The 27,927-nt window shown below is 47.8% G+C and overlaps 11 protein-coding genes across 11 annotated transcripts; 5 read left to right on the plus strand and 6 right to left on the minus strand.

Moving 5' to 3' along the window:
* Positions 1–1,397: 1,397 nt before the first annotated feature.
* On the plus strand, positions 1,398–1,862 carry BDV38DRAFT_285495 (BYS1 domain-containing protein; the record flags this gene model as incomplete). Its single annotated transcript, XM_032060495.1, has 1 exon — positions 1,398–1,862. The coding sequence occupies one exon, from the start codon at positions 1,398–1,400 to the stop codon at positions 1,860–1,862; it is 465 nt and encodes a 154-aa protein (XP_031910784.1).
* A 456-nt stretch (positions 1,863–2,318) lies between these two features.
* BDV38DRAFT_154096 (putative dephospho-CoA kinase) lies at positions 2,319–3,820 on the minus strand. The gene has a single exon (XM_032051678.1). The coding sequence runs from the start codon at positions 3,592–3,594 to the stop codon at positions 2,776–2,778; it is 819 nt and encodes a 272-aa protein (XP_031910785.1). The 5' UTR covers positions 3,595–3,820; the 3' UTR covers positions 2,319–2,775.
* Positions 3,821–4,626: 806 nt separating this feature from the next.
* Positions 4,627–5,716, minus strand: BDV38DRAFT_273290 (DUF3431 domain-containing protein; the record flags this gene model as incomplete). The annotated part of the gene is made up of 2 exons (XM_032057653.1): positions 4,627–5,278; positions 5,337–5,716. 2 exons carry the CDS (start codon positions 5,714–5,716, stop codon positions 4,627–4,629), a joined length of 1,032 nt encoding a protein of 343 aa, XP_031910786.1.
* A 1,501-nt stretch (positions 5,717–7,217) lies between these two features.
* On the minus strand, positions 7,218–8,405 carry BDV38DRAFT_285498 (putative proline racemase; the record flags this gene model as incomplete). Its single annotated transcript, XM_032060496.1, has 1 exon — positions 7,218–8,405. One exon carries the CDS (start codon positions 8,403–8,405, stop codon positions 7,218–7,220), a length of 1,188 nt encoding a protein of 395 aa, XP_031910787.1.
* A 1,153-nt stretch (positions 8,406–9,558) lies between these two features.
* Positions 9,559–14,247, plus strand: BDV38DRAFT_254083 (a-pheromone processing metallopeptidase Ste23). The gene is made up of 2 exons (XM_032055289.1): positions 9,559–10,624; positions 10,706–14,247. The coding sequence occupies exons 1-2, from the start codon at positions 10,157–10,159 to the stop codon at positions 13,799–13,801; spliced, it is 3,564 nt and encodes a 1,187-aa protein (XP_031910788.1). The 5' UTR covers positions 9,559–10,156; the 3' UTR covers positions 13,802–14,247.
* On the plus strand, positions 14,246–15,756 carry BDV38DRAFT_254085 (cleavage and polyadenylation specificity factor subunit 5). Its single transcript, XM_032055290.1, has 4 exons — positions 14,246–14,417; positions 14,499–14,750; positions 14,835–15,082; positions 15,150–15,756. Exons 1-4 carry the CDS (start codon positions 14,377–14,379, stop codon positions 15,434–15,436), a joined length of 828 nt encoding a protein of 275 aa, XP_031910789.1. The 5' UTR covers positions 14,246–14,376; the 3' UTR covers positions 15,437–15,756.
* A 1,085-nt stretch (positions 15,757–16,841) lies between these two features.
* Positions 16,842–18,087, plus strand: BDV38DRAFT_295175 (lipase family protein; the record flags this gene model as incomplete). The annotated part of the gene is made up of 4 exons (XM_032062656.1): positions 16,842–16,935; positions 17,010–17,175; positions 17,254–17,590; positions 17,673–18,087. The coding sequence occupies 4 exons, from the start codon at positions 16,842–16,844 to the stop codon at positions 17,970–17,972; spliced, it is 897 nt and encodes a 298-aa protein (XP_031910790.1). The 3' UTR covers positions 17,973–18,087.
* A 771-nt stretch (positions 18,088–18,858) lies between these two features.
* On the minus strand, positions 18,859–20,580 carry BDV38DRAFT_254091 (uncharacterized protein). The gene is made up of 3 exons (XM_032055291.1): positions 20,268–20,580; positions 19,791–20,183; positions 18,859–19,741 (listed from the first exon to the last, which is right to left on the minus strand). Exons 1-3 carry the CDS (start codon positions 20,334–20,336, stop codon positions 19,538–19,540), a joined length of 666 nt encoding a protein of 221 aa, XP_031910791.1. The 5' UTR covers positions 20,337–20,580; the 3' UTR covers positions 18,859–19,537.
* A 1-nt stretch (position 20,581) lies between these two features.
* On the plus strand, positions 20,582–21,712 carry BDV38DRAFT_254092 (zinc-finger domain-containing protein). Its single transcript, XM_032055292.1, has 3 exons — positions 20,582–21,001; positions 21,129–21,296; positions 21,350–21,712. The coding sequence occupies exons 1-3, from the start codon at positions 20,651–20,653 to the stop codon at positions 21,476–21,478; spliced, it is 648 nt and encodes a 215-aa protein (XP_031910792.1). The 5' UTR covers positions 20,582–20,650; the 3' UTR covers positions 21,479–21,712.
* A 34-nt stretch (positions 21,713–21,746) lies between these two features.
* Positions 21,747–23,880, minus strand: BDV38DRAFT_295177 (YjbQ family protein; the record flags this gene model as incomplete). The annotated part of the gene is made up of 5 exons (XM_032062657.1): positions 21,747–22,050; positions 22,139–22,423; positions 22,922–23,002; positions 23,057–23,384; positions 23,435–23,880. The coding sequence occupies 5 exons, from the start codon at positions 23,878–23,880 to the stop codon at positions 21,889–21,891; spliced, it is 1,302 nt and encodes a 433-aa protein (XP_031910793.1). The 3' UTR covers positions 21,747–21,888.
* Positions 23,881–24,772: 892 nt separating this feature from the next.
* On the minus strand, positions 24,773–27,301 carry BDV38DRAFT_285507 (ankyrin repeat-containing domain protein; the record flags this gene model as incomplete). Its single annotated transcript, XM_032060497.1, has 1 exon — positions 24,773–27,301. The coding sequence occupies one exon, from the start codon at positions 27,299–27,301 to the stop codon at positions 24,773–24,775; it is 2,529 nt and encodes an 842-aa protein (XP_031910794.1).
* Positions 27,302–27,927: the final 626 nt, after the last annotated feature.

Consider the following 27,927-nt stretch of genomic DNA (forward strand, 5'->3'; position numbering starts at 1 on the left):
TTAAGTAGAGATAAAATGAACCGAAGCCCCAGCATTGCGACCAATATATAAGACATTCAGATCGGGGCTTCACCATGGAGAAATGGCCTAATGTCTAGAAACCTCATATTTAGAACATTGACCTTTGCGTCGCCTTATAATCATGACAATCATAATAGTAAATTAAGAAAAATGATAGACAAGAATGGTCACAAACAAAATTAAAATAAAATAAAAGAAAAAGAACAAAAGCAAATCATGGTATATGCTGTGCCACTTGAACAGCCATGGGGCTCGAGCCTGATACTTGGTATGAGGAAGTAAGGATCAGTAATTATCTCTTATTCCTGGTATATACCTTGATATGCATGCAAAATTTCTGGATAACGATACCTTGGTGATATGATCTGGGCATTAGTATCCCACTTGACTGAATATATGATGCAAACCAGTTGTGGCTGTGTATGATTTCCTGAGCCCTACTCTGGTCGAGTGTTCATGAGGAGGAAAACACAAATATCGGAAATAATTGCACCTATGTTGTATGCGGAGCACTGAGACATTCATGGTACTGATTGGGATCCGTTTCTTCCGTCATCTCCACAGGATAAATTAAATCGGTGGCGTTGCATTGCATGAATGACTTGTGCCAGTACTAGTGCATAAACAGAACCCCATCTGTGCTTTTGACTTTCCGGGACTTAATTCTCCACCGCTGTCTGGGGCCTAAGGCTCGCTAGTCAGATGACGGTGCTGGAGATGACAAGAGAGAATCCCTTCCAAGTGACCTCATATGCTATCAATAGACTGCCGAAATACGAGACCCGAAGACCAAAATGAGCCGAACTAAATACCCATAGTATCACCGCCGCTTCCACGCGAGGCGAACTACTGCAATGGCCCTGAGACATCGCCAACCAGGCAATCTCAACCCGAATCTAGTCTGAACGACTAATGCATCGCCATTGGGTACCTCTCTACGTCTACGGCAGACGTATGCAAGCGATGATGCCCCAGATGTAACTGTCTCACTTGGTTTTGCTCGAGGTCTCCACTGTTTGTACAGGGCCAAGCGATCTTTCCCTACTACATTGTCTCAGTTACCATACTTCCGACTCGGGTACTGACATCAGGTTAGCTAACCTCCGTCAGACCACCAGCCCATCATGACTAGAGCAGGGTACCTTGGGATGGGCGGTCTGGAAAAAGACCCGATAGCATACGGAGTAGTGTTCACTCTCCTCTCTTGAGCCCCAAGAAAAAAAAAGAAAAGACAAAAGAATAACCAGCTCTAAAACCCGGGGCCATCGAAAAACCTATAAAGGCACGCCCTCCCACCACCCAAAACCTCATATCAAACAATCATCCCTCTCAATCACTTCCATACTTAGGCCAATCTAAGACCTATCAAGAACAAAATGCAGCTCAAAGCCCTCTCCCTCCTAGCCCTGACCCCCCTGGCAGCCGCCGTAGGCAACGCAGTGGTCAAGAACTCCTGTGACCATCCCGTCTACCTCTGGTCCGTCGGCGGCTCTGTCGGTCCCAAGCAAACCATCGAACCGGGCAAGTCCTACAGCGAGCCCTTCCGCCACGATGACGCCTCCGGTGGCGTCTCCCTGAAGATCACCACCGTCGACAACGGTCTCTACAACGGCAGTCCCCAGCTGAACTACGCCTACACGCTTGACAACGCCGGCGTATGGTACGACATGTCTGATGTCTTTGGTGACCCCTTCTCCGGCAGCGCAGTAGTCATCAAGCCATCCGATACTTCCTGCCCTTCTATCTGCTGGCCACAGGGTGTCTCGCCCGGCGGTAGCCAGGTGAAGGTGTGCCAGAGTGAATCGAATGAGGTCCTAGAACTTTGTGCCGAAGAGTGTTAGGTTGGTTTTACTTCCTTAACTACATGATACGGCCTCCCTAGTAAGATGGCTAACGGACAAGACAGGTGATTTTGTATAAGGCTGGATGAATCAATTTCGTCACGGTTAATAACCTTACGCTATGTTTATGTCCTGGGTCATGGGATTAGGGTCACTTAATGAACATTTGGAAACTATGTGATAATGATGAAACTCTGTATGTAGAGAAATCTAGCAAATCATAATAGCTCTTATTCTTCTCAGCCGTGGTTATGGCAGATGGAGTATATTTTGGATCCGGTCGATCAAATACGAACGCCGAGCTGCAAACTATTTCTCCACCTTGATTGTGGCTATGGTTACTGTTACTAATTGGTTGACGGATTTGGAAGGTATACTTAAGTAACCTAGGTAAGTTAGTACTTAGCGTAGGGCGAGTTGGAAGTTGAGGAAGTATTTTCCGGGTACGGCTTGGGGTCTTATGACTAAAGTAAATTGGAAATGAGGACTTGTGTAAAGTCTCACATGGAGCAGTATAGAATTGTGGTTCTATGGAACTTGGGGATGTCTGGAAGAGGAGTATGCGGATACGCTTTTATGTCCATATGTCTGGGGAGTATGCGTTGTAGTATGTATGATTGGAACAAGACTTCTCTTCAGCTCTTGAATGTTTCTTCGTTGAACGTGTCTTATTTCTCTGCATATAAAATGGCAATATAGGGCATTGAAGCTTTCTTTCCTGGACATAGACACCCAAATATACCGAGTCCAGAGTATGTTCCAAGTAAAAGGGTATAACATAAGATTGGTATAGTCTTTGCAGTACTCCATCAGCTAAACGTATACACGACATGAACTCCCCAACCCAGCGCCAATCACCCAAGAAACAGTACCCAAGCACAAGCCTCAAAAATATAAAAGTAACAGAATAGATCTACAATTTAGCCTTCTCCTCCTTAGCCCTCTTCTCCCAACTCTTCTGCGTCACAAAATTAACCGCCATATTCCAAACCGCAGCACCAACTCCCAACGGCGGCGCCAAAAGCAAACACCAAGCCCACCATCTCGGACTGGTCCCCGAGATAGTACTAACAGCCTTCCTCACCTCCCTCTCCAAATCACTCTTATCCCCATCATTCCAGACAATGACACCCCGCGCAGATTCGGTACCCCGGAACTCAGCCTTCTCCACCTTCCCCCTTACATCACCCTGACTCTTCACACGATTCTCCGCATCCTCCGCACTCAAATGCGGGTCCCGCGCACGCAGCCTCGCCATCTGCACCTCCGGATCCCTCACCCCGACAACAATCACCGTCCCGCAGATGAAATCCATCCCACTCTCAAACAGAAGCGGAACATCAAGGACCACAGCCCAATGGCCCCGGATATAGTAATAAACGAGGGATTTGTAGACTTCCCATCGAACAGCCGGATGGACGATCTTATTAAGGATCATGCGATCGCGCTTGCGCTCCTCTGTGGTACCGAAGACGCGACGGCCGAGCGCAGGCCGGTTCAGGGGCCGTTTGGATCCCGTCGGATCATCTGGGGATGGTGGAAGGAGGAGGTCGGGGGTACTGGGGCCGAAGTAGTTGACGATTGCTTTGTAGCCGGGGGTTCCTGGTTCGACGACTTGGCGGGCGAGTAGGTCGGTGTCCACTATGGGGATGGAGTAGGGAGGTGAGGAGAGGAAGTTGGAGACGGTGGATTTGCCGGTGGCGATTGAGCCTGTTAGGCCGATGATGAGCATTCTTGTTTATTTGGGTTCTTTTGGTCCTGGACTTGTATTCTTCGGAGTGAGTGGTGGTTGGGGTTGGTGAGGAGGGGTAAGGAATTGAGTTGCGGGGGGATGGGAGGTCGTGCTGCTGTGCTGGATTTGGCCGGAGGTATTAGTGGGGAGGATTGTGGATTGTCGATGGAGTGGTTCTGGCGTGGAGATGAGGAATTGTGTATGTTGGAGGAGGTTGGAAGGGTTGTGGTCTTGAATCAGAGATGTGGGGAGAGCTTGAAAGGCACAACTAACCTCGGCTCTTTTGTTTGTGACACCTGAACTGATACCACCTGATTGCTTATCACGAAAGCTATAAGATCAGGATCTTACCTCACACTCTGGTACTTACGTCCATGGGTGTTCTACTTAAAGGTAGGAAGACTAAATTACAAAGTAGATGAGGTCATTAGTATCGTATTCGTGTTGAGGTTTCCCATATTACCCAGATACTCCAAAACTTAACGCCGTGTGCGATAGTTAATTAATAATGGTACATCAAAATGCTAATTGTCTATGTTTTAGGGAGTGGCTGGTGAATCAAGGGAGATGGTATGTCTAGAAGCCTCAATCTTCTGACTTAAACGGTTCGTCGTCTAATATACCCGCATGCAATCTGTCATGACTTTCATGAAATAGAATCGTAGGCCCAAATGATATCCAGAATGGATGTAGCAGTGTGTAGGCCTCGCAGAACATATCAGGCCATCCGACCGCTGTGGGTTGGGCGCTGGTGGTAGGCGCAGTATGCAATGCCTCTAGTTATCCGGCACACCCGAGTAGGAGTAGACATCTGTATGTCTTAAATAGCCGTCTACAGACTGGTGGCATAGTCTCAGGTAATGGCCGACTACCATCAGGCCATATCGGCTGTGGACGCGACATATTGCATGCTCAAGCACACACAGGCATGGTCTGGTGCGGGTGTTGTACGGTAGGGTCGATATGTCTCCGGCTTCCTGACAGAACACCGCGTTCGTCGTACTGGGCATGGCTGCATCGACTTGGCAACAATCAAGCTTCAGGCAAACCCTTGGTCGGGTCCTGGTCCTGGCCCTTCCAACCCTTATACGGCCATCCCTCTGGGAGTGAAGAAAAGGGAGGGAGCACGTAGCGTCCAGCGCAATCTCCCTCGTGTGGACAAGATAGGCCGCACAGCCCGAACACCTTGCAGTAGCACTCTTCGGCAGCGGGACAGTAAACGGGGCCCTTTCCAAAGATCATATGCCATGAATATTCCATGATGCGCCCACTAAGGTCATCCTGCAGCGGTGTCTCAGCCAACCACTTCCTGAACCGTACATAATCACTCTTTGGCCGCTCAAGAACCTTCGATCGCGTGACACCGAATTGCGCACAGCATGAAACCCCAACTTCCTCCGGCACCTCGACACCAGGGAAGAGCTCCATGAAACCAGTCTTGAAGTACTCGCCTGCATGGACGTCGTCACGATGGGTATCAGTAAGCGGGTGGATCTCCACCGGACATCCGAGAACCCAGGCGCAGCGGAGATTGACGTATCCTTGCTTTAGGAGGTAGGGGAGCTGGAAATTGCGGAGCATGGGGACACCGTCGTAGTAGGGGTCGTCATTGTGCCACTGGTATCTCTGCGAGTGGATGAATAGCATCGCGTCGGGGAGGTTGTCGTAGTTATCGATGATATATCTGTAACAAAGTTAGCCAATCGTACGCTCAGAGCGACCTGCGCAAGGGCTTCTCTTACGTCAAGTAAACCATAGATTCCCTTCCCTTGTTCAAGTCCACTGTCAACTTCGCCTGCTTATCATCCACCACGTAGATACTCTTATGCCATTCGGGAAAGTTATCATATAGCCAGGAGACGTCGTCCTTCTTCATACTGGCAACAACCAGGTCCTTCTCGAGAGTCTGCGACTTTGGCACCGACGACGGGGAAACCTGCCCCGAATGCGGATTTCGCTGTGAACCTTCATAGGGTATTGAATTGTGGGAAACGAATTTGCGGTGTTCAGACTTCTTCGCGAAGAACAGAAAGTACAAAGCGCCTATGATGAAAATGGTCACCAGGATGGCCTTTTCGCGATTGCGACGGCGTGGGCCTTGGACTCCGCCGCAGAATAGCATTGTGTTGACGATGGGGTAACAACTCGGATGGGTTCGTGCAGAAAATCGAAAAACTCAGTCGTATTTACAGCGTCAATTGAATCTAATTCAAAGTCGATAGAGCAGTGGTCATGGTTGCGCTACTGGAATTTGATCGGCAGGAGAGCGGAGGTTGTGATGGGCGAGTACTTATGGTGGATGCCGCCGCGGGTCTCGACCCTCCGTGGTATTTCCCGTTCCCTGAATGTGGCTTTGTTTATAACTTAATGCGTGTTTAAATCATAGGTCATATAGCGTAAAGCAGTAAGGACTGCGACGGGTTGTACGGAGTACAGGGGGAGAGGCTGTCAGGCCAGAAGTTGCGACAGGTGGCAGAACATTTGATTTCGTTTGCTAACTAAAAGCTGACCCCCAGCCACAGCCTGCAAGTGGAGCCTGAGGACCCTTACCCAATATAACACCACTCCGTACGTAATAAGAACTTACCCATTTCCTTCAAATATACAATGAATGCACAAATTGTTGAATAAATATTCCAACATCCAATGGGAAATTCTAAGTCTTGGGAAGCTAGGAATTTTGTTCAGTCCAGTCCAATTTTATGATGTGTTTATAGTATCTTACAGAACACTAGTATCCAGCTCCAATCTGGATAGACCAAACTGGCTTTGAGCTGTTGAGTTCTAGGCGCATTGTCAAGCGCATTGTTACCAAATTAGCCCTTGCATAGGCCCTGGTTCATGTATCCTGTTTCAATTGTTGTCATCGCTGCCTCTCCCGCTTCTGTTTCATTTGTATACGCGTGTTAAAGATCAACTACAACCTCGAAGGCAGCGGCTGGACATTATCGGCAATAGGAGACTACATTACAAAGGTCAACAGACTATCAAAGGGAAGGGGGAGCACTGGCAGACTCTATCAACGCGCTAAGGGCCTAAAAGCCCGGCATGATTCTCTTCTTTGAGTAGATATCCACTCAAGGTAAGACATGACAGTCATCTTAGGATCTCTTCCGGGGTGTTGGCCAAATTTCTCTTTCCCTCTCTGCGAATTACTAGCATAGGAATGATCTGTTGGAGGGTCTCTAGCACAAGAGCTTCTCTAGACGCAACTAACCGCTTCCCTCTAGTTCAATTCTAGACATAGTATCTGAAACTTCAGATTCACTGGTGTGGATGCCCAATTTAACCGAGTATTACCCTAGGCAGTGGAGGTTAGACGTCAGTGGATACAATAAACGTTGGTCACAAAATATTAAGGAACCAGTGAGAGATATGACCAATTGCCTTGAGTGAGTAACAGTTTTCATCCTTTGACTATCCTGACACTATTTATGTATCTATCTTGTTTCAATATCTGTAACGCCTTTCTTGTCAGGGTTGTTATTCATATCAAGATCATCTATGTACAAATTCAGTCAATATTGTCGAGTGTCTTGTTTATTGGACAAGCGAATTTACCATAAATAAAGAAACAGCTTACAGATGTCAGCACAAGGGCAGCAAAAGTGAATTAGAGCATATCACGATACTACACTAGCCATAGTGAACCCGCTACTCGATACCACATCCTCATCTTCCACTGCGAATGTCATCGCCCCGGTATAGAAGGCCTGTCCGCCAACTTTCGCAACCACAGAGCGAATACTCTTGCCCTGGGCATCAGTAATGGAATCCTCACCCGCAACTTCAGCGGTAAATGCCCCGGTTCCAAACTTATTAGACACCAATGAGTTATACGCCCAGCGTTGCCCAGGTTTCCTCAAACCTTTCTCATATGCCAACGCCACGCGCGCTGCGACGCAGGATCCTGTAGGCGAGCGGTCGATTTGGCTATCAGCAAAGTAGCAAAGCCCAGTCTCCGTACCCTCAACGTCTCCAGGTTTAACACCTGTTTTCGAGTCTACAATCATCATAGAGTAGAGGAACGAAAGACGACGGTCCTCCGGGTGTTGGATTGCGGAAATAATATCTGGATGTGTTCTCAAATAGGGCAATAATTTCTGACTACAACGCGTAGTAGCATCGAGGTCCACATCTTTCAAGGTTTTGAAGCCGAGCTCTTCGGTATCGACGAGAGCGTAGTATGCCCCTCCGTAGCTGAGATCCAAAACGATCGAGTCCCTTGTTCCTAGTTCAGGCCAGCGAACTTCCGATGGGATAGGAATCCTTAGTTGCACAGCCGGTGCAAAAGAAGGAACGGACAGAAACGACACCGAGCGCGAAGGATCGGATTTCTTTCCATCTGGCGTAGTAGGCACAGTAATCCTGATCAACCCGCATGGTGCGTGAAGATTAACCTTAACACTCTGGCTATCTGCATCAAACTTCAAGGTCTCTCTTCGCGGAAACACATTCAGGTCATGGGTGTCGACCAAGAACCGGCCCAGTGCAATAGTGGCGTGCCCGCACATAGTGGAGTACCCCTCATTATGCGTAAACAGGACACCGATATCAGCTTCCCCGGACATCACTAGCTCCGTCTCAGGGATGATGATAGCACCGTACATACCATCGTGTCCACGGGGCTCTAACATTAAGCGTTTGCGGATGTCATCGTATTGGTTCTTCGCTTGATCGCGTTTGGAGAGTAATGAGCCCTCGAGATTGGGGAAGCCAGAGTAGATGATGCGGGTTGGCTCGCCGGTGGTATGCATGTCAATGCAATGGATTTGGCGGCCATTATTTTGCAGTGAGCTGAATACGTCCATATTTATTGCGTATATGGGTATTGCCAGATAGTTTCAATAGGAGCTGATATATGTTTTTCTGAATGTAGTAAATCCAAGTGGTTATATACTTCGTCGGAGGAGGGTTCCGAGCGGATTGATGTTCCGAATGTGGGGAAATTTTATGTATTTACGCCTGTTATAGACCCTTGTCTAGCGTACCTTATTGAAGATGGATATACTTCGTACAAGGTAGAGGATTATAATGGCCGGGAAAGGACAGCTAGCACTTAAAGGATTATTCTTTATAGATTTATTTAAGTATTCTTTTCTCTACATATATATATATATATATATATATATACAATACAGTCTCTATCTATCATATTATACTAAATATATTTAATTTCCCCGTCTCACGTTGGGGATTCTGGTTAAGATAGCACTAGTATAGTCATAGTTATTGAATGGGTGTTACAACTTACATAAATAACAATATGAAGATGAAAACTCGACTATTCGGATTCATTCTGTGGAAGAAATTTCCCCAAAACTCCCTAGGTACAGATTATCTGCCGTTTTTTTAAACAACTATTCTTCTTTTCTTCTTTTCTTTGACCAACCGCCTATAATCTTCCTGATATCATGCCTATAAAAATCTTTCTCCATTGCGAATCAGTTTGAGATCATCCAACACTATCTAAATATAAAGATCCACATTCTGTCCTCACTTGGTTTTGTGGAATTTCCAACGATTGCGTGAGTAGGACTGTAGGAGTAGTATAGGTATTGTTGGAGGACTTGACTTACTAATTGTTTATTTATAGAACAAGGAATTCTTGGAGATCATAGAGAGAGCGAGTCTGTCAGAGAGTGAATAGACAATACTAGTGCAAACTCTCTCACAGCTTGTAAGTATTGCGAAAGCGACTAGGAGCAACGACAACCAAGTAGGGGTACTGGGGTTTACGAGTCCGCAAGGGCCGAGTCCAACTTTGACCATATCAGAGGCTAGTATATATTCCACAAGACCAAAAGATCACATAAATCTGAATATACGATTCAGATTGCCTGTTTTGTATCTATATAGGTTCCCGCCGTTACATATATAATGTGGAGTTTATGTAAATCCCAATGAACAAAGAGCCGTTGTTAATAATGGTGACAAAAATAACTATACTACCTGGTTATTTACAGATATTTGTGCATTTCAACTGCTGCCTTTCGAAAGTAACAAGAATAAATAGGTCCTAAATTTTGTATGACGGTGGATATTCTAACAATGCTCTCCAGTCATTGGGAAATGGCCGTCGTTGGTCAATGACTCACTGTACAAGACAATTCCGTGGGTGACTATCCCTTTGCGTCTCTGGAAAACGTAGAACGCTGCCTGAGCTGAGGGGATGTACATGCCTAAAAGTATACTAACCCTGATCAGTGATGGTCTGTATGGAGGAGGCCCTTTTTGGGGATGCATTATTGTGGGGAGGAGGCCTCACCGCCTGCAATCCGAGGGAATCTCCACCTCACCGCCCTGCCATTAATCATCATCCAATGGTTTCCTTGTGTTGAACAGCATTGTTGAAATGTCGTGATCGTTGTCATTCTTTCTCCCAACCTCTCTCTTATTGCTACTCCTGGGCATACCTTATTCTCGTTGTAAAGTTTCTTTGTGGGGACTACCTCCTTATCCAACTGACGTGGACCCGCATTGACCCGGGTGGCCACATTCATAAGTTCGCCGCCGGGAGCTCGCTCGAGCGGCTTCTTAAGATAATCAATCCCGTTCTCGCATGCCTCCAAGGTCCCCGTCCTCTGCAGCCCTCCGCCTGTGGAACGCTAGGAGTCTCTCATTTTCAACTCCAGTTTATCGCTCTATTGCAAATTCCGGCGCCCTTGCGGCGATCGCCTCTCCTTCATCGATTTCGCCACGGTTCTTCTCGCATCGCTCTCCCTGGTCATCCCGCGTGTGCACTCATCATTCCCATCTCTTGTCGATTCGTGCTCCATTTTCTACCAGAACCGCAGCCATGGCCTCGATAGAACGCATCACGGAGCAGCTGGACAAGCCGGAGTTGGATGACCGCTCGTACCGCGTCATTCGTCTCCCGAACAAGCTGGAGGCCCTACTTGTTCATGACCCTGATACGGACAAGGCAAGCGCAGCCGTCAATGTTAATGTTGGCAATTTTTCAGATGCAGATGATATGCCAGGCATGGCTCATGCTGTTGAGCATTTACTCTTCATGGGAACTGAAAAGGTAGGTTAGATCGTGCTGGCGTGCTCACCCTGCCCTCTTCTTGAGCACATGACCGGTAGCTAACCCGTGCCATGAACACAGTATCCTAAGGAAAACGCATACAACCAATATCTAGCATCCCATTCTGGATCGTCTAACGCTTACACTGCTGCCACGGAGACGAACTACTTTTTTGAAGTGTCTGCCACCTCAGAGTCGAGCGATGGGTCGTCCAGTAGCAATAGTACCACGACAAACGGGACAACCCCTACCGGACAGACGAACAGCTCTGAATCCCCGAATAGTAGTAAATCGTCTCCTTTATATGGCGCTCTCGATCGCTTTGCGCAATTTTTCGTGGCGCCGCTTTTCTTAGAGTCAACGCTGGACCGCGAGCTGAGGGCGGTAGATTCTGAAAACAAGAAGAATTTGCAAAGCGACCTGTGGCGTTTAATGCAACTAAACAAGTCTCTCTCAAATCCTGCACATCCCTATCACCATTTTTCCACGGGCAATTTGCAGACGTTGAAAGAAGAGCCGCAAAAACGCGGGCTGAACGTTCGCGATGAGTTCATCAAATTCTATGAGAAGCATTACTCCTCTAATCGGATGAAGTTGGTGGTTCTAGGACGCGAAACATTGGACGAAATGGAGCAATGGGTTGGAGATCTCTTTGCTGGTGTAAAGAATAAAGATCTGCCACAAAACCGTTGGGACGATGCTCAGCCTTGGCTAGCCGACGATATGTGTAAACAGGTTTTTGCCAAGCCTGTAATGGATACTCGTTCGCTTGACATCTACTTCCCTTTCTTAGACGAGGAGCATATGTATGAGTCCCAACCAAGCCGGTATATCAGTCACTTGATTGGTCATGAAGGTCCTGGCAGTATTTTGGCTTATGTGAAGGCAAAAGGTTGGGCCAATGGCTTGTCTGCTGGTGTTATGCCCATTTGCCCAGGATCTGCTTTTTTCACCATCTCGATACGGTTGACAAAGGAGGGTTTACGGCAATACCGTGAAGTCGCTAAGGCGGTGTTTGAATATATTGCGTTGATCAAGGAACGGGAGCCCGAGCAGTGGATCTTCGACGAAATGAAGAATCTAGCAGAGGTCGAATTTCGGTTCAAACAGAAGACGCCGGCCAGCCGATTCACTAGTCGCCTGAGTAGCGTCATGCAGAAGCCATTGCCTCGGGATTGGTTGCTCAGCGGCTCTCTCCTGAGGAGCTACAACCCGGAGTTGATCAAAAAGGCACTGTCGTACTTGCGCGCCGATAATTTCAGAATGGTTGTCGTTGCTCAGGACTACCCGGGAGACTGGGACCTTAGGGAGAAATGGTACGGCACCGAATACAAGGTCGAGGACGTCCCGAAAGACTTCTTGGCTGAGATTCAGGAAGCCTTGAATAGCACCCCGGAAACTAGGCTTTCTGGTCTGCACATGCCCCATGAAAACGAATTCGTCCCCACACGACTCTCCGTGGAGAAGAAGGAGGTCTCGGAGCCAGCAAAGACCCCAAAGCTTATTCGCCATGATGATCATGTACGTCTCTGGTTCAAGAAGGACGATCGGTTTTGGGTGCCTAAAGCCACTCTCCATGTCACTCTCCGGAATCCATTGGTGTGGGCTACCCCAGCAAACCTTGTAAAATCAAAGTTATATTGTGAGCTTGTCAGAGATGCTTTGGTGGAATATTCCTACGATGCTGAGCTTGCCGGACTGGACTATAACCTTTCTGCCAGTATTTTTGGGCTTGATGTCTCGGTTGGCGGATATAATGACAAAATGGCAGTGCTTCTTGAGAAGGTACTCACTAGCATGCGTGACCTAGTTGTCAACCCAGACCGGTTCCATGTCATCAAGGAACGCTTGTCACGAGGATATAAGAACGCGGAGTATCAGCAGCCGTTCTATCAAGTTGGCGACTACACCCGTTATCTGACTGCCGAGAAAGCGTGGCTCAATGAGCAATATGCTGCTGAACTGGAGCACATTGAATCCGAGGATATCTCGTGCTTCTTCCCCCAGCTGCTCCGCCAGAATCATATAGAGGTGTTAGCGCACGGTAACGTGTACAAAGAGGACGCCCTTCGGATGACAGATTCTGTGGAGAGCATTCTTGAGAGCCGTCCCTTGCCCCAGTCTCAATGGCATGTAAGGCGCAACGTGATCGTCCCTCCTGGGTCCGACTTTATCTATGAGCGGGCACTGAAGGATCCCGCAAACGTCAACCACTGCATAGAATATTATCTGTTTGTCGGAAACATGACAGACGACACTCTCCGCGCGAAGCTTTTGCTGTTTGCCCAAATGACCGACGAGCCTGCATTCGACCAACTCCGAAGCAAAGAGCAACTGGGGTACGTCGTTTGGAGTGGTGCACGTTATTCAGCCACGACTATCGGTTACCGAGTCATTATCCAGAGTGAGCGCACTGCCCAGTATCTGGAATCCAGAATCAATGCATTCCTGAGCAACTTTGGCAAGGCGTTAGAAGAGATGTCCGATGAAGAGTTCGAGGGCCACAAACGGAGTGTCGTCAATAAGCGCTTAGAGAAACTGAAGAATCTGGGCTCCGAGACCACTCGGTTCTGGACCCATGTTGGTTCTGAATATTTCGACTTCATGCAGAACGAGTCCGACGCTGCTAACGTCCGGACCTTGAGCAAATCCGACCTTATCAAATTTTATCAACAGTATATTGATCCCGAGTCAACAACACGGGGTAAGCTGTCAGTGCATCTGAAGGCTCAGGCTGGCGCCGATACCACCGAGCCCAACGAGAGAAACTCTGCGTTATCGTCGCTACTTGCTAAGCAGTTGGAGACTGCTGGGTTTGCCGTCGATAACGATCGCCTGAAGATCGCAATTGAAAAACTCAATATTTCCGCTGGCAACGAGGGTCAGATTTTGGCTGCTCTTAAGACGTTCCTTACTTCTGAGGTGAATCTGTCCGAGGAGCAAATTAAGCCGGTTCTTGAACAGGCCGAACAGAACATCGGCTTACATTTGAAGCAACTCGGACTTGAGTCTAACAAGGAAGCATCCGTGACGAATGGTGTTGGAAAACTTGGAGAAAACCACCACCCGACCTTTATCACCAATGTTTCCGAGTTCAAGGCACGCCTTGCTGTCAGCGCTGGCCCTAGCCCAGTGACGGACTTGAGCGAATATGAGGACTTTGATGCCAAGCTCTAAGAGTAGAATCTCAGAGGTGTATTCCTATTTTCTCTTAGACATAGTCAATCTGTATAGATTCGGTATTGAACATGTGGGTGTTGGGGTGAGTGATGGGTAAGGCATCGGTTGGGGTTATTGGAGCTATGAGATCTTGATATGTACGCAGTAGATCCATTTAGAAACCAAGCGGTTCAGATATTGATATAACATTATTCAATGCTCGCTGAACATTTAAAAATAATCCCAAATCTGATTGAGACATAGCGGAAAGAATTGGAGACACCTTGCTTTCTCATAGATCGTCATAGACTGGACGTACATGAACTATTGTGCTCTGGTTCTGTCGAACATCAGTGTAAATGGCGCCCTCCTCGGGGCGGTGGAATGTTTTCGCGGGGCGAGCCCGATGGCCATAACAAAGCTAACTACGGTCTACTCCATCCACTTCTCCATCAGTGCTCCGGTTGACCTCCGCCGCATCGAAGTTGCGACTGAATGCAGCCGCGTCAAATTTTACTCAATTCCACATTTATTTGAAATTTAACTCGCATCAATATTGCATCTTTGATTGCTGAAAACAGATAATCGTCAAAATGTCAACTACCACGGCGACGGCGATGCAAAGCTCTCGCCCGTATGTTCTCTGTTTCGTCTACCGGACTTACCTACGACTTCGCTCGCTCACTGGCGGTTACTGATATTTTATTCCTTGTAGGCCTATCATCCCTAAAGATTTCTCCGCTCAGCAACCTCAAACAATCCGTCTATATCCACTCTCCAATTACACATTCGGCACCAAGGAAACGCAACCGGAGGAGGACCCCTCAGTCCTGGCCCGTCTAAAGCGCCTTGAGGAACATTACGAGCAGCATGGCATGAGACGGACTTGTGAAGGTGTCCTTGTTTGCCATGAACATAACCATCCTCACGTGTTGATGCTACAAATCGCCAATGCCTTTTTCAAGCTGTACGTTGTTGCCTTACCTACATCGACTACCGTGGCCTGCAGTGCGACATACCAAAAAGAACCGTAGACTGACCATCAACCTAGTCCGGGCGACTATCTTCACTTCGAAGACGACGAGGTGGAGGGTTTCAAGAAGCGACTAAACGAGCGCCTTGCGCCTGTCGGGTCGCAGTTTTCAGGAGAAGGCGTCAATGAGGACTGGGAAATCGGCGACACACTTGCGCAATGGTGGCGGCCCAATTTCGAGACCTTCATGTATCCCTTCCTGCCTGGCCATGTTACTCGGCCAAAGGAGTGCAAGAAGTTGTACTTCATTCAGCTGCCTAAGAAGAGTGAGTTTCTACTCTCGACTCTCGTTCCTTTTGCATGTTGTACCTGTCTAACTTCGTTCCTTTCCAGAGGTCCTCTCAGTACCGAAGAACATGAAGCTTCTTGCTGTGCCGCTGTTTGAACTGTACGACAACACCGCCCGCTATGGTCCACAACTGTCGGCTATCCCTCACCTGCTGTCTCGGTATAACTTCGAATTTGTGGATGAGAACGACAACGTCGTCGCCGCGACCCCGGGTACACCGCTGCCTGAAGGCCAGATCCCGAAGACGAAGGTCCTCGCAGGAGACAATGAAGGGCAGGACGAGGGAATGGCCGACTACACTGGAGATACAACCGAGAATGGAGCACAGTGAGGACTGACCTAGCCCGGAGGTGAGTACGTATATGCGTTACTCAACAATTGGACGTTAGTCTGTTTGCGTCCCGTTGATTACCATTTCTTCAAAGACATGATGAGTTTTGTTATTGGCCGGCGTTTTAAGGAGCGGGATGTTCTCTGTTGTATTTTTCCGATAATGATCCATCCTTTCTCCAAAACATTACAAAATAAAATGGTATGCATAGAATGCTGAGCATCGGATAATGAGCGCACACCAACCGCCCGCGCCTACATGGAATCCACAGCCCCTACAGAAAGCATCTGCAACTATACGGAAGGAGAAACGGGGTCGGCTAGTGATTCATCATCGCGTATCCTTCACAACTGTCGGTCCTTAATAGCACGAGATACGCCAAAAGTCTCCCAACAAACTACTGTCACACCACAGTAAACCCCAAACCCCATACAACGAAAGAATGAGAAAGACAGCCCTAAATCCAACCTCATTGGACCCTTTTCCAAAGTAGCACCTACTAGTAGACCAAAACGTGCTCACTCAATGTCCCAAGCCTCGTTTAACTAATATAGAGTAAACGGAATCCTTCCGAAGGGGGAAATATCGGCGATATAACAACAAGATCCCCCGTTGGTTCGAAAAAAAAAATTCCTCTACGGCAGAGATACTTAGCTCAGTGATAAGCACTAAGTACATCTACGGAACGGAACAAAAAGAAAGGATCACCCATGAGACAAAACGAGCTAGCAAGAACCGTTCATTGGTCGCGTCCATCCCTGGGACCTGAATTAGCTGTTCGTTAACCGTTAGGGTAAGGAATTGGGACAGTCCCCACTAGCGAATCCATGGATAGAGATGGGAACTATGAACTTGGCGCAGGGACGCGGGTGACTTAGCTTTTCTATTGTATACACTCTGCGAAGAATTCTTACACTGTAGCCTCCATGGCCTGTGGTCTTGCTTTCTGATTCGTTCCTATTGCAGGTGGCCCAAGCCTCTTCACAGTGCCGATCTTCAATTTTGCATGGATCTTTCTTCTCCTATTGTTTGAGCTTTATTGCCTGATACTATGGGATACGCTACGATGCATCTTGGCGAATGTGATCTGTGTCTCCCACCGGAATACCGTTGGGGAGTTTGACCTCCTGGTGTGGGGAGTACAGTAGTTGGGCTCGGCGAGTGCTGCCTGTCCGTGTCTAGACATATAAGGTTGTTTAAGGGTTCCATGGATGACTCTGAATCGATGTGAATAAGGGAGAAACAACAGGTTTGAGTGCCTCCGGCGTTGTGGCATTCAAGGGGCTAAATTTTGGGTTCATAGGGCTTATCTTCTGTCCCTTTGACCTGTCCTCTCATTTCAATTGACTTTTTCTTTTTCTTTGTTTAGTACATATATCATTATTCTTTATATAATATTCGCGCAATGCACCATCTCGGCAAAGTTTTAACGGCATTCGCGGCCTGTGCAGGACTGGGCGTTGCTGCCCCTTCTTCTTCGGCTCAAATAGTCCCTCGAGGTGAGTGTAGAATGCTACCCCTGAGCATGAGGTATCCTGTCATATGAGACGTCAGATTCTAATGATGGATTTAGAGGTCTCGCCACAATTCCTCCAACAACTCACTCTATACGCCCAGTACGCGGCAGCAGCATACTGTTCCGCCAATACAAATTCCCCTGATACAAAGCTCACCTGCTCAGTTGGGAACTGTCCTCTTGTCGAGGGAGCGAATACCAAGACTCTGACCGAGTTTGAAGAGTATGTCTAACTGACTTAATCACAAGTACCTATACATCCCATGTCACCCCCAAGCCCGCTAACTTTGAACTAAAACAGCAACGAAGCCTTTGGCGATGTGGCCGGGTTCCTCGCCGTAGATGAGTCAAACAAGCAAATTGTTCTCTCCTTCCGAGGAACCAGATCGATAGAGACATGGGCTGCCAACATCCAGCTCGCAAAAGAGGATGTCGATGAACTCTGTGACGGGTGCAAAGTGCACACCGGCTTCTGGAAGTCATGGGAGTCAGTAGCTACCGCTACGCTGGATGGCGTGAAGAAAGCCCTCCAGGCTTATCCTGGTTTCAAACTTGCCGTGACCGGGCATAGTTTCGGTGGCGCAGTTGGGACTATTGCGGCAACTGCGTTGCGAAATTCGGGGTCTAAGGTTGAGTTGGTGAGTATTATCCTCTCTTTTTCTTTTTCTCTTATGGGCTTGGTTCTACGGTATAAGTGCAGTGCTAACGTGACGGGAATAGTATACCTATGGAGCGCCTCGTGTGGGCAATCAGGAATTCGCCGACTATGTCTCGGGTCAGGGCTCTAATTTCCGTGTTACTCATTCTAATGATATTGTTCCTCGCTTGCCGCCTCGTCTGCTCGGGTATCATCAGATTAGTCCGGAGTATTGGATCCCCGTGGGGAACAATGAGGCTGTTGGCACGGCGGATATCGAGATGATCAATGAGGCCGACTCTGATATGGGGAATGCTGGACAGAAGACGCAGAGTATTGAGGCGCATAAGTGGTATACTGATCATATCTATGAGTGTAAATAGATTGTGTGGTCTTTACATTCTTTAACACTCTCTTGATCTTAATCAATTTAATGGGAACCATAATAGTGACATCGATAGACATTTCTAGTAGATGGAAATATCTCCTACAGTGATGTGTATATTTTCTGGCACCATTATACCATGTTGACTGAATATAGAATATAGGTCGATCAAAGATCTTTTATTGGCAGATCGCCGGCAATGTAGCCCTCATAATCGAACCGTGCGCAAGGCTCCAAGTCTAATCAATAGATCTCGAAGACAAATAAAAGTGGTGGATCATGTCGCCAAGGTTGTAAGTCTCGGAAATCATGTCACTCATAATGGATGGATGATAGAGGTCATGTCTTGTTAGGGCCAATGGCCGGAACACCGTGAAGATACTAACACCTTGGTCTGGTTTAAAGAAATCCTACTTAGTAAAAGCAGCCTGCCTGGCTTAAGTTAATTGCTTCGTAAGAAGATATATTCCAAGCTAGTGATATGGAACGGCGGGTAAGATTCTAGCAACATGCTAGAGTAGAGCAATATGGATCTATTGGCATAAACGCGAGAGCATCAGGGGCAGAACGCGGTAAAAGAGGAGAGACTGTCAATGAATACACCCAGACAATATGTGGTTTGTGAAAGGGGACCATTTACAGGGTGTGAGCAAACAAATTGAGGGAATCACAAATAAGAAAGCTTCTTAGGTGGAACTCTGTATGCTGCACAGTGCTGGCTATTGCTTCAGTCCTCTTGACTATAGGAGGATCTTTTCCACGCTGACACACCAACTGAACATATCAGCTTCTCCGCGTGAAAGAAATTCCCTGAGATTAATCATATTCTAAACGGATCGAAAGAAATAGTATGCTTCGGCATCTTGTAAGAGAGAATAGCTGGATATAGTCCCGCTTATATATTGTGATTAGTGACTTTGACAAACTCATACATTTTATAAACGACTGCAAGCTACGTAGACAGTAAATGAAATATCCAAGCGACTAAGTGCTGAACGCGAGTGATCTCATCTGCTCAGCTTCGTAAATTCATGTTGAATTCGATTCTTGATTTCCGGCACTATAGAGGGAATTCAACTACGCTGTCGTCTGTTTTTGAGCAAGGTTGATAGAGATGGAAACCCGAGGCCGCACATTATGCTATCCCATTCAAGAAGACAGCAGAGCCACGCTAGACACCAAAGCGAGTCTTTCGTGCTCAATGTTGAGGAGCTGCCCATCCGAAACGCTACTTTCGATGTCGGCTTTGTGGGAAACGATGCCCATAAGCGGAGGGGGAGCCCTGATATCAAAGCGGCGCTGCACTAGTGTGGTAAGTAGCATTGGGTTCCAAGCATGTGGTTCAGCTCCGAAGCTGCTGGAAAGCAAAGCGCACCAACGAGAACAGAGGAAAGCGCAATATATGTATGCCCATTGTATCTCTTCGTAGTCCGAAGAAGTCGGTGGCACACCTGTGGATGAAGACGCCGCACGCTTTGGGGATATGAATGCTGGCGTGAGGCCCGTAGGCAATGTCATCGTGTTGTTCCGCAGGATGGCGAATGATTCTCAGACAGAACTACTTTATTTGTGTTTGCGCTTCTTCTGAGACTTGTTCCCTCCAACAGAACCTTGACGTCCACCAGATATACTCGTTAATTGCGAGAGCTTCACCTTCGGAGGTTGCTTCGAGGCCTTTGCTTTGGCTTTTTTGATCATAGAGTCAACGTCATCTTCGTCATCATCTTCGTCCTCTGAACCAGACTCATCACCACCCGCGACGCGTGTCTATGATGGTCAGCAAGACGATTCCCGCAGTTTGAAGATGCGAACAAACCTCAGTCTTCTTCTTCCGCTTGAAGTTACCATACGCCTGTCTCCCCCCATATGCCAAGTCATCGTCATCGTCAGCGTCGAGGGAAGCATCGGCAACAATGAACGGCGGCGGGGCATATTGGTTCACAGGGCTTTCAGCACCAAAATCAAGCACCCATTCTGTCTCGCCCGATTCCGCAGCCTGACGAGCAATAGCTTCCCTGCGTTTCTCTTCTTCTGCCGCAAGAGCAGCTGAGATGGCCTCAAGATCCTTTGACGGTGTAGCTGCAGGACTTTGAGGTTGTTCACCGGGGGCGACTCTTTGGCGTTTTGTGGTGGGTGTGTTTGAACCTTCGGTGGAAGGCGGCTGAGACGATTCTTTAGCGGCAGCTGTAGCGGCAGCTCGTTGCATAAACTTGAATCAATCAGTTTCTGTTCGCAAAGCTCTAGTTGACAAAGACCGTATAACATCCTAAAGACCCAAATGCAAGCGACATACTTTCATTGTAAGAAGACGTGAAGACATTGTCTTCTCTGGCTTGGAGCCAGTCGCAGGAGAGCCGGGCATGATGGAATTGCAACAGAAGGGTTGCCCAAACTAAAAAGGACCTAAAGAGAACCTTTTCTATTAATGTATCGTGCAAAAATTATGTAGCTATAGCCATGAAATAAAGCGCGACAAAAAAACATGAGCCAAAAGCGGAACAAATTCGCAAGCGGCAGAATTTGGGTCAGCAGCCGCAGGAGAGACGCCGATTGGCTCTTCAAGCGGCGGCGCGAGCTCCCGCAAACCTCACCCTTTGAAGCCGACTTCTCACCTCCGCTTCACCCGCCATCCACAATTGCCCTCTGCACCAAGTCCTGGGGACTCAATTGCTCAACATGTTGCCTTTGGCTCGAAGCCGGATCGCAGCATTCTCTGCCGCCTGGACTCCTCGCGTTGCCGCCCGGGCCAGCTACTCCACCACCGTCCCTCGTTTTTCCGAGAACAACATCCAAGCCAACGACCCGAACCCCCCGCAACCGCCCAAGCCCAATGTATCCGCCACCAATGCCACTCCAGTTGATGCTATGGGCTCCCGGGATGCGCCCTTGAGGGAGGATGTCGAGGCTGGTGAGCGCAACCGCCAGCTTCAGGCTCCTAACCGTGCCAGGACCTGGGCCGCCAGCCAGCAGCCAAGAGAGAAGGCTATGACTGGACCTCGCTTCGAGCAGACAATCATGGAGATGCAGGTATGCTGGGGCATTACAATTGCAATTGAATGTTGTGCTGTGGTGGTTGGACGGACAAGATCCGAAACATGGACCTGCGCAGCCACCACGAGTGAAAGACCGATCAGCTAACAATTATCAAAACTAGCCCCAACCCTATGCCGCCATTGAGCTCATCCACAAGCAGCCCGTCCGCTGGACAAAGAAGAGAGTAGTCAGCTGTGACGGTGGTGGCGGTCCTCTCGGCCACCCCAGAATCTATATCAACACTGACAAGCCCGAGATTGCTACCTGCGGCTACTGCGGACTGCCTTTTGTAAGATCCACACCCAGAATTCAGATTCGTGCAAATCGCTAATAGTGTATTAGGCCCACGAGCAGCACCGTGCATACCTCGAGTCCCTCCCCGCTACCAGCTACCCTCTCAAACCCACTGGTGACGCCGCTGAGGTGAACGAGACTCAGCGTGTCACCGAGGGTGGTCTTGAACAGCGGTAAAGCATTGTTTTTGGCGTTGATGATTGTTTGTTTTTCCTGCCCTCTCTTTTGCCTTCAGAAGGGCGTTGTACAGATTGTACCGATCAATGAGTTAGAATAAAATGTTTCCATATCAAACGATGATGGGTTGACTAGTAATGTAGTACGGAAACCAAATTAGACATCTATGTTTGGATCGTGGCAACCGCTTGTGACTTCCGGTATCACGACAGAGTTGATGAGAAAGGATAGACCGTTCTATTAAATTAGATCTCTTCATGATAGGGAAAGAATTCATCCGTATTATATCTACATATGTGCGATATTATATACGAAGCAATCAACACCTACACACCACAGCACCTTTTCTAAGCCTATCAACATTCATATAACATCATAAATCATAAATTCCCCCTTATATTGCTATCGAGTCACTCGCTCTTCTCTCCCTGGATGGTTGCGACAACATTTCTTCTATGCTTATGAGCCCTGAACTCCAAATACCAAATCCCCTGCCAAGTACCGGTGGCCAACTGCCCATTGGAGATAGGGATGCTAACCGAAGCACCAATCAACGCGGATTTCACATGTGCCTAATGCAAAAATCAGCCCAAGCTCCTCAAAGATACCTAATCGCAGCCGAGATAAGGGCGTAGTATAGAGGGGAAAGGTTATAAGTACCGGCATATCGTCCTCTCCTTCCGCAGAATGGCGGTAGAGGTTACCCTTCTTATCATAGGGCACAATTCGCTCAAGCGCATCAGTCATATCTGCCTGAACATCATCGTCCCAGTTCTCATTTAGTGAAAGAGCGCAGCTCGTATGCTTGATGAAGAGGTGCAAGATGCCGACTTTGTAGTTCTTGATCTCCGGCAGTTGAGTTTCAACGTAGTCCGTGATTAGGTACGAGCCGCGAGCCTGTGGGGGGAGGGAGAAAGTCTTCTGAACCCAGGACATCTTCTTTAACTATATTGTATATAGTTTTATATATCTAATTTCCGTGCGTTCTGTCACAGTGGAGGTCAGCGCATGCAGGATAAAGTTAGAAGTGGTTGGTCTAGGTGGGGTTGATGGTCGTTTCTGAGGTATGGGCGAAGTGGGGGGAGACTAATTTTTCACCTTGGGGTGGTTCAATTGCGAAGCTGAGACGAAAGTGAAGATGTACCTGAGCTATGCTATTTGCTCTGACCCTGAATACGTCCTTGATCGTGTGTTTTGAGCAAGGGTTGATAAGAAGTTGCCCAGGAGGATAAGTTTGTTGGATGGTGGGGACCATTTAATATCCGTCGACGTCATGTATTTTTGTGCCTGATTAATCTTAATCGCTTGCGATATGATTGGACTTATCTATAACTCGATGGATACTTCTACATGAAGCATCTGTCTAAACTCTTTACACAAATAATTCTATACATATTTGTGACACATTCAAGAATTCTCGGCAGTACAAATAGATTCCTGCACATAAGGGGGGTTACTGGTGGCACTACCCCAGTCAACACCTCCCAGAGCTTTGCCGGCGTCGGTAGAATTATCCGATAAGATCTGCGCTCATGAGTCAAAACAATCAGGATTGCCGTGCTTCAGGAAGGAACTTACATAGTATTTCTTGTCGACATAATGCCACCAATCATTACTTCGGAATGCGTTATCTGTTGACTGACTGATTGGGTCAACCCAGCCAGTATTGCGCGTATCGAAATGGGCATGCTTCGACCAAGAGATATAGACCTTGGGGTGATCATTATTTCGGACCCCATTGGGGTCATTGGAATCTCCAGCCTGAATCTCTTTCGTGGTGAGGGTATTCTGAATATCTCCCCAGGCTAGGTTGTGATAGCCGCTATGGGAGGAGAGAAGTGCTCGCGAGGGTGCCCACATGTTGTTGTTATCTCGGGAATGGATGACTATAACTCTCTCCCAGTCGCTGTGGCCGTTAAAGATGTCTTGAATAATGGAGTGAGTGCCAACACTCACTAGTCATGGCCAGTGTCAATAACCCCGATGACTTTGGCACCGTCCTTCTCATAGAAGAGATTATATGCCACTCGCACTTCGGTATCACTACACCTCTTAAAGGTATAGTAGATCGGAAAGTCCGGTGCCCTGTTGTTAGTGGCCATTCCTGGGTTACGACACTTGCATCCAACGTCCGGATACTCACACTGTGCCGCCGCAGGGGTCTTGTGGGTGCTGTCGTACACATCATTGGAAGTAGGAGAGCCACCAAAGGCCCATGTCGGGTAACAAGGGGGCTGGTTCAGAGCCTGGCCAAAAAACCACATGGGCGCATAGAGGTCTGCAAGCTCTGCACCTCCTTGGCTAAGGAGGCTCGCCATATGGTCATCGGTAATTTGAGTAACGGCTGTGGTCTGACCAGCAGCCAAGACGATGACGAGGATATGTACGTTCCTGAGCCGCATCTTGTTTTGGAAAGTAAGAGGTACGGAATGTACGATTGATCGATGAACACAGTTGTTGTATTAATCTCGGTTACCCATGTGCGTAGCGCCTGAGACCGAACCTCTTGTCTATTATTGTGTACGTTTGAGCCGGGGCATTTCCCCATTCTTAAATGTCCGACATGCGGCGGTCATGCTGCTTACATTTGTGACCTCTCCGATCATAAGAGGGTGGCATTTTGCAAGCAGACAGGGGTTGTGCTCCGATGAATGTCATGTGAACAGACCCTCGAGCTTAAATGGCAATAGCACTATCATGTGGGCTCTAAAACATGCGAGGTCAGACACGCGGGCCGATGGGCGGACGGGCCTAATGCTGACCGGGGCATTAACCCCTCTCGGCATCATTGAACGACCATCGGGTTTGCTGTAGGACACCTACCGGATTGGACAGGTAGTTCTGTTTGACTCTAATCTTCTGTCCGAAGCAGATCTTATTCGATTCGAGTACATCTGGCTTCTAGCCGGATATTCATGTCTGTTCAAACGCCGAATGTCTTGATATAGTAATCCAGACATAGCTAGAGTAACATCCTGCACTGTTATATACTCCTGAATCTAACTTCGTCTTCTTTGTGTGGTTCTTACTAATGGAACTAATTGTCATACAGACTCGCCTCCTTGGTCCTACTCTGAGTTGACATCAGGCAAATATGAATGCTATCGACCAATCTCCTTGTATTCTTCCATTGTCATCGAAGAACCTTTTTCGCAGATATGTAATACAAGAATAAATTATACACGAATTATATACGACAATCTCATGAATAAGGCTTTTGTCGGAAATTGCAGCAGTCAATGGCCTATTATCTATATATATGTACTACGATATTTTTTATGTTAAGCTATAGATTTAACCTAAGACTGCTTCCACGCAATTAGCCTGTAGCAGCCTTGCTACTGCCTCATGCTTATACTGCGTAGCGTAAGACAGAGGCGTTTTACCCCGCCGATCATGAGATGTTATATTGGCACCCTTTTCAAGAAGCAACTTTACCGTTGCCTCGTGTCCATGCTCCGCGGCATAGGAAAGTGGTGTTTGACCACGAGAATCAGGAAGCTCTATGTCAGCACCATTTTTAACCAAAAGCTTTACGATAGCTTCGTGTCCATTCTCTATTGCGTAGATGAGGGGTGTCTGGCCACGAGAGTCAGAAGAGTCTATGTCCGCACCATTCTCAAGCAGAATGTTTATGGCTGCTGTTTGTCCATTGTCGACAGCGTAGATGAGTGGTGTATGACCTTGATGGTCAGGAGACTCTATATTAGCTCCATGTTCGAGCAGTAGCTTCATTGCCACCTCCTGACCTCTCTCTGCAGCCAAAGAAAGCGGTGTCTGACCAAGGGGGCTCTCAGACTCTGTATCAGCGCCTCTTTCAAGAAGGATTTTCGCTATTGAGGCGTGCCCACGCTCTGCCACGTAAGCTAATGGTGATCTTCGACTAGCCTCTCGACCCTCTATAGAGGCTCCATTATCCAGTAATATCTTCACTGTGCCAGCTTGACATTTCTCTGAAGCAGATAATAGTGGTGTTCGAGAATAACTGTCCTCAGACTCTATATCAGCCCCCTTCTGAAGTAAAACACCTACTGCTTCCTCGCGTCCTTTCGATGCGGCCCAGGTTAACGGTGTTCGCCCAAATTTATCCCTGGACTCTATAGTAGCTCCCCGCTCAATTAATAATGCTAACGCAGCCCCATGGGTATTCTCTGCGGCTGCCCAGGAAAGTGGTGTTCGGCTTTGTTCATCCTTAGAATCCAGTCTTGCCCCCCTCTCTAGCAGCAATTCAAGCACTACTTCATGCCCGCCCTCTGCAGCTCGTGACACAGGGGTTCGACTGCGGTTATCCTCTGACTCAGCATAGACTTTGCCAGACTGGAGCAATAGTTTGATGATGGATAGGTGACCCGAGGCTGCAGCGTATGAAAGGGGAGATCGTCCGTCCTTATCCTCATAGTCGGGATCAACATCATTGCGACATAATAACAACCTCACAATAGCTTCCTGTCCACATTCTGCTGCGCGTGATAGTGGTGTGCGGCCACTGAGATCCCTTCCACCGGCACTGACGTCACTTCGGGTTAGCAGCAGCCATAGCATGTCCACATGTCCTCTTCCAGCGGCGTGAGATAGAAGCATCTGTCCATTCCCGCTTATTCCATTTGTGTTGATCCAGTTTGTCTCCGCATCGTGACAAGCTTGCAGTGGGTTTTGTGATACTAGTAGATGGAGACTATCTAGAGCAAACCTAGTCTCTTTAGGTTTCCCTGCTTTGTTTATCTTTCGACTCAGGGGACGTCGTTGTTGGACGCATAACCTTCTCAAGGGATATTGTGATGGCTTAAGATCGTCTAGGTTAATTAACTGAAATTTTCCGCATTGTTTCCTTTCAAATCGTTGCATTGTCAGGAACAAATCTTGCAGATATATTGCAATCAGCCGATTTTCCTCGCTCTTCCCCTCCGTACAATGCAGGATAGCAAGCCCTAGCCCTGGGTGTCCTATACCTATGAACCGGAGTTCTAAAGATATCCCCTTACTGCTCACAGTTAACGGTCCTTCAATCGTCGCGAAAGGATTATAAGGAACAACATTTGCGGATTTTCTGAATGCATCTGGCGATGTTGCCAGCAACCCGCCATGATTCTCCTCTTCAGAGTCCGACCTCCAAGCAAATATGCCATGGTCATCCAGTATCTTCATGATCTCTTCCTGGAGTCTAATGAAGGCATTCTTGCCTTCACCATAGATCGGCGGCATGTTGATTCCGAATATACCCATGAGGCAATATGCTCGATCCTCAATCCTTGTTGTCTCCCTCCTCGCAGCCCATGACATTCTTTGAGCAACACTAGCAGTTTCAACATCATCATCCCCCACCAAGATACCAACAGGTATACTAGTGATGTCAGATAGAACATCTCGTAGGCTCCCCCTAGTCCCCAATTCCTTCCATTCATGGTCGAGGAAAATAACCGTCGACGGAGCAATCAGCTCCTGAAGAGTCCACCCTCGCTTGAACCATCTACTCTTGGCGAAAGGCTCTGACGGCACATCTGCAAGATATGCATAGCATACGTCGGCTTCCTGGTACCAACGATACATAGAATTGAGTGACTCAGACAGCTCCGCACTGCTTGTCTTATCAATGCAACACGTATCTATCCAGGCGTATCCATATCCGTTGGCCCTAGCGAAAGTACAACAATCTTTGACCTTTTTGAACCCCTTCTTATCAATCACGCCAGTTGTTATATCCTGAAATGTGACCTCCATCTCTTGCCATGTATGCGACAGAATGGCATACGGCGGGGGTTCGCCGAAGAATTCCTCAATAATGAAGTTGCCCGTTTCGGATGGTTTCGTGTTTAGCAGACGCATGGCGTGAAATTAGGAAACGCCTTTCACTATCGCGCTTTCAGAGCAATCTTAAGGCAGGGAGGATATAATGATATTTCTAAACATAGCACTCCACGACCGGGGCTTTTGTATTTTTAGATTCCGAGGATAATAGCCCCCCATTGCCTTTGGCGGGGCGTGCTAGTGAGGTGCTTCTAAACTAGTTGTAATTATATCTGCATCCCTAATTGGGCGTCTTGCACTCGGGCGCTTAGAGCCCGGCGCCATTGGGTCGCCATATGCAGGGGTTTGTGCTGACCGTTTGATACGATGGTGCTAAAAAGGTCGGATACTTATCGAATAGGGCATGGGCAGGAATAATTATGGTGGGTCAAAATGCGTTATATCGTGAATGCTAATGAAAAAGGAAAAATGTGGCTGTACGTGCCGTATATTGCGCTGACCTGGTAGGGTTATCGTCACCCGCAAACCGACAAGTTTAGCCCTATCCATGACTTAAACCCTCCCTCCGAAGTAAATCTCAATGATCTAATCATCTCTAGCATTATGGCTTTCAACATTAAGTACCAAGCCTAGAAACGATACAAACTATAACTTTATAACATTTTCCAATCAATTGAGTTTGGACATACTATAAGTGGTGATAT

The sequence above is a fragment of the Aspergillus pseudotamarii genome (genome assembly GCF_009193445.1).
Source record: "Aspergillus pseudotamarii strain CBS 117625 unplaced genomic scaffold BDV38scaffold_50, whole genome shotgun sequence".
Lineage (NCBI taxonomy): Eukaryota > Fungi > Ascomycota > Eurotiomycetes > Eurotiales > Aspergillaceae > Aspergillus > Aspergillus pseudotamarii.

Bases quoted from the DNA above. Each gene is read 5' to 3' on its own strand.
- BDV38DRAFT_154096 (XM_032051678.1), bottom strand. From the start codon at position 3,594: ATGCTCATCATCGGCCTAACAGGCTCAATCGCCACCGGCAAATCCACC.
- BDV38DRAFT_254083 (XM_032055289.1), top strand. From the start codon at position 10,157: ATGCCTCCAAGGTCCCCGTCCTCTGCAGCCCTCCGCCTGTGGAACGCT. The intron at 10,625-10,705 runs GTAGGTTAGATC...CCATGAACACAG, and splicing joins TCTTCATGGGAACTGAAAAG to TATCCTAAGGAAAACGCATA.
- BDV38DRAFT_254085 (XM_032055290.1), top strand. From the start codon at position 14,377: ATGTCAACTACCACGGCGACGGCGATGCAAAGCTCTCGCCC. The intron at 14,418-14,498 runs GTATGTTCTCTG...TATTCCTTGTAG, and splicing joins GCGATGCAAAGCTCTCGCCC to GCCTATCATCCCTAAAGATT. The intron at 14,751-14,834 runs GTACGTTGTTGC...CCATCAACCTAG, and splicing joins GCCAATGCCTTTTTCAAGCT to TCCGGGCGACTATCTTCACT.
- BDV38DRAFT_254091 (XM_032055291.1), bottom strand. From the start codon at position 20,336: ATGCCCGGCTCTCCTGCGACTGGCTCCAAGCCAGAGAAGACAATGTCT. The intron at 20,184-20,267 runs GTATGTCGCTTG...GATTGATTCAAG, and splicing joins CACGTCTTCTTACAATGAAA to TTTATGCAACGAGCTGCCGC. The intron at 19,742-19,790 runs GTTTGTTCGCAT...TGACCATCATAG, and splicing joins AGCGGAAGAAGAAGACTGAG to ACACGCGTCGCGGGTGGTGA.
- BDV38DRAFT_254092 (XM_032055292.1), top strand. From the start codon at position 20,651: ATGTTGCCTTTGGCTCGAAGCCGGATCGCAGCATTCTCTGCCGCCTGG. The intron at 21,002-21,128 runs GTATGCTGGGGC...TATCAAAACTAG, and splicing joins AGACAATCATGGAGATGCAG to CCCCAACCCTATGCCGCCAT. The intron at 21,297-21,349 runs GTAAGATCCACA...ATAGTGTATTAG, and splicing joins GCTACTGCGGACTGCCTTTT to GCCCACGAGCAGCACCGTGC.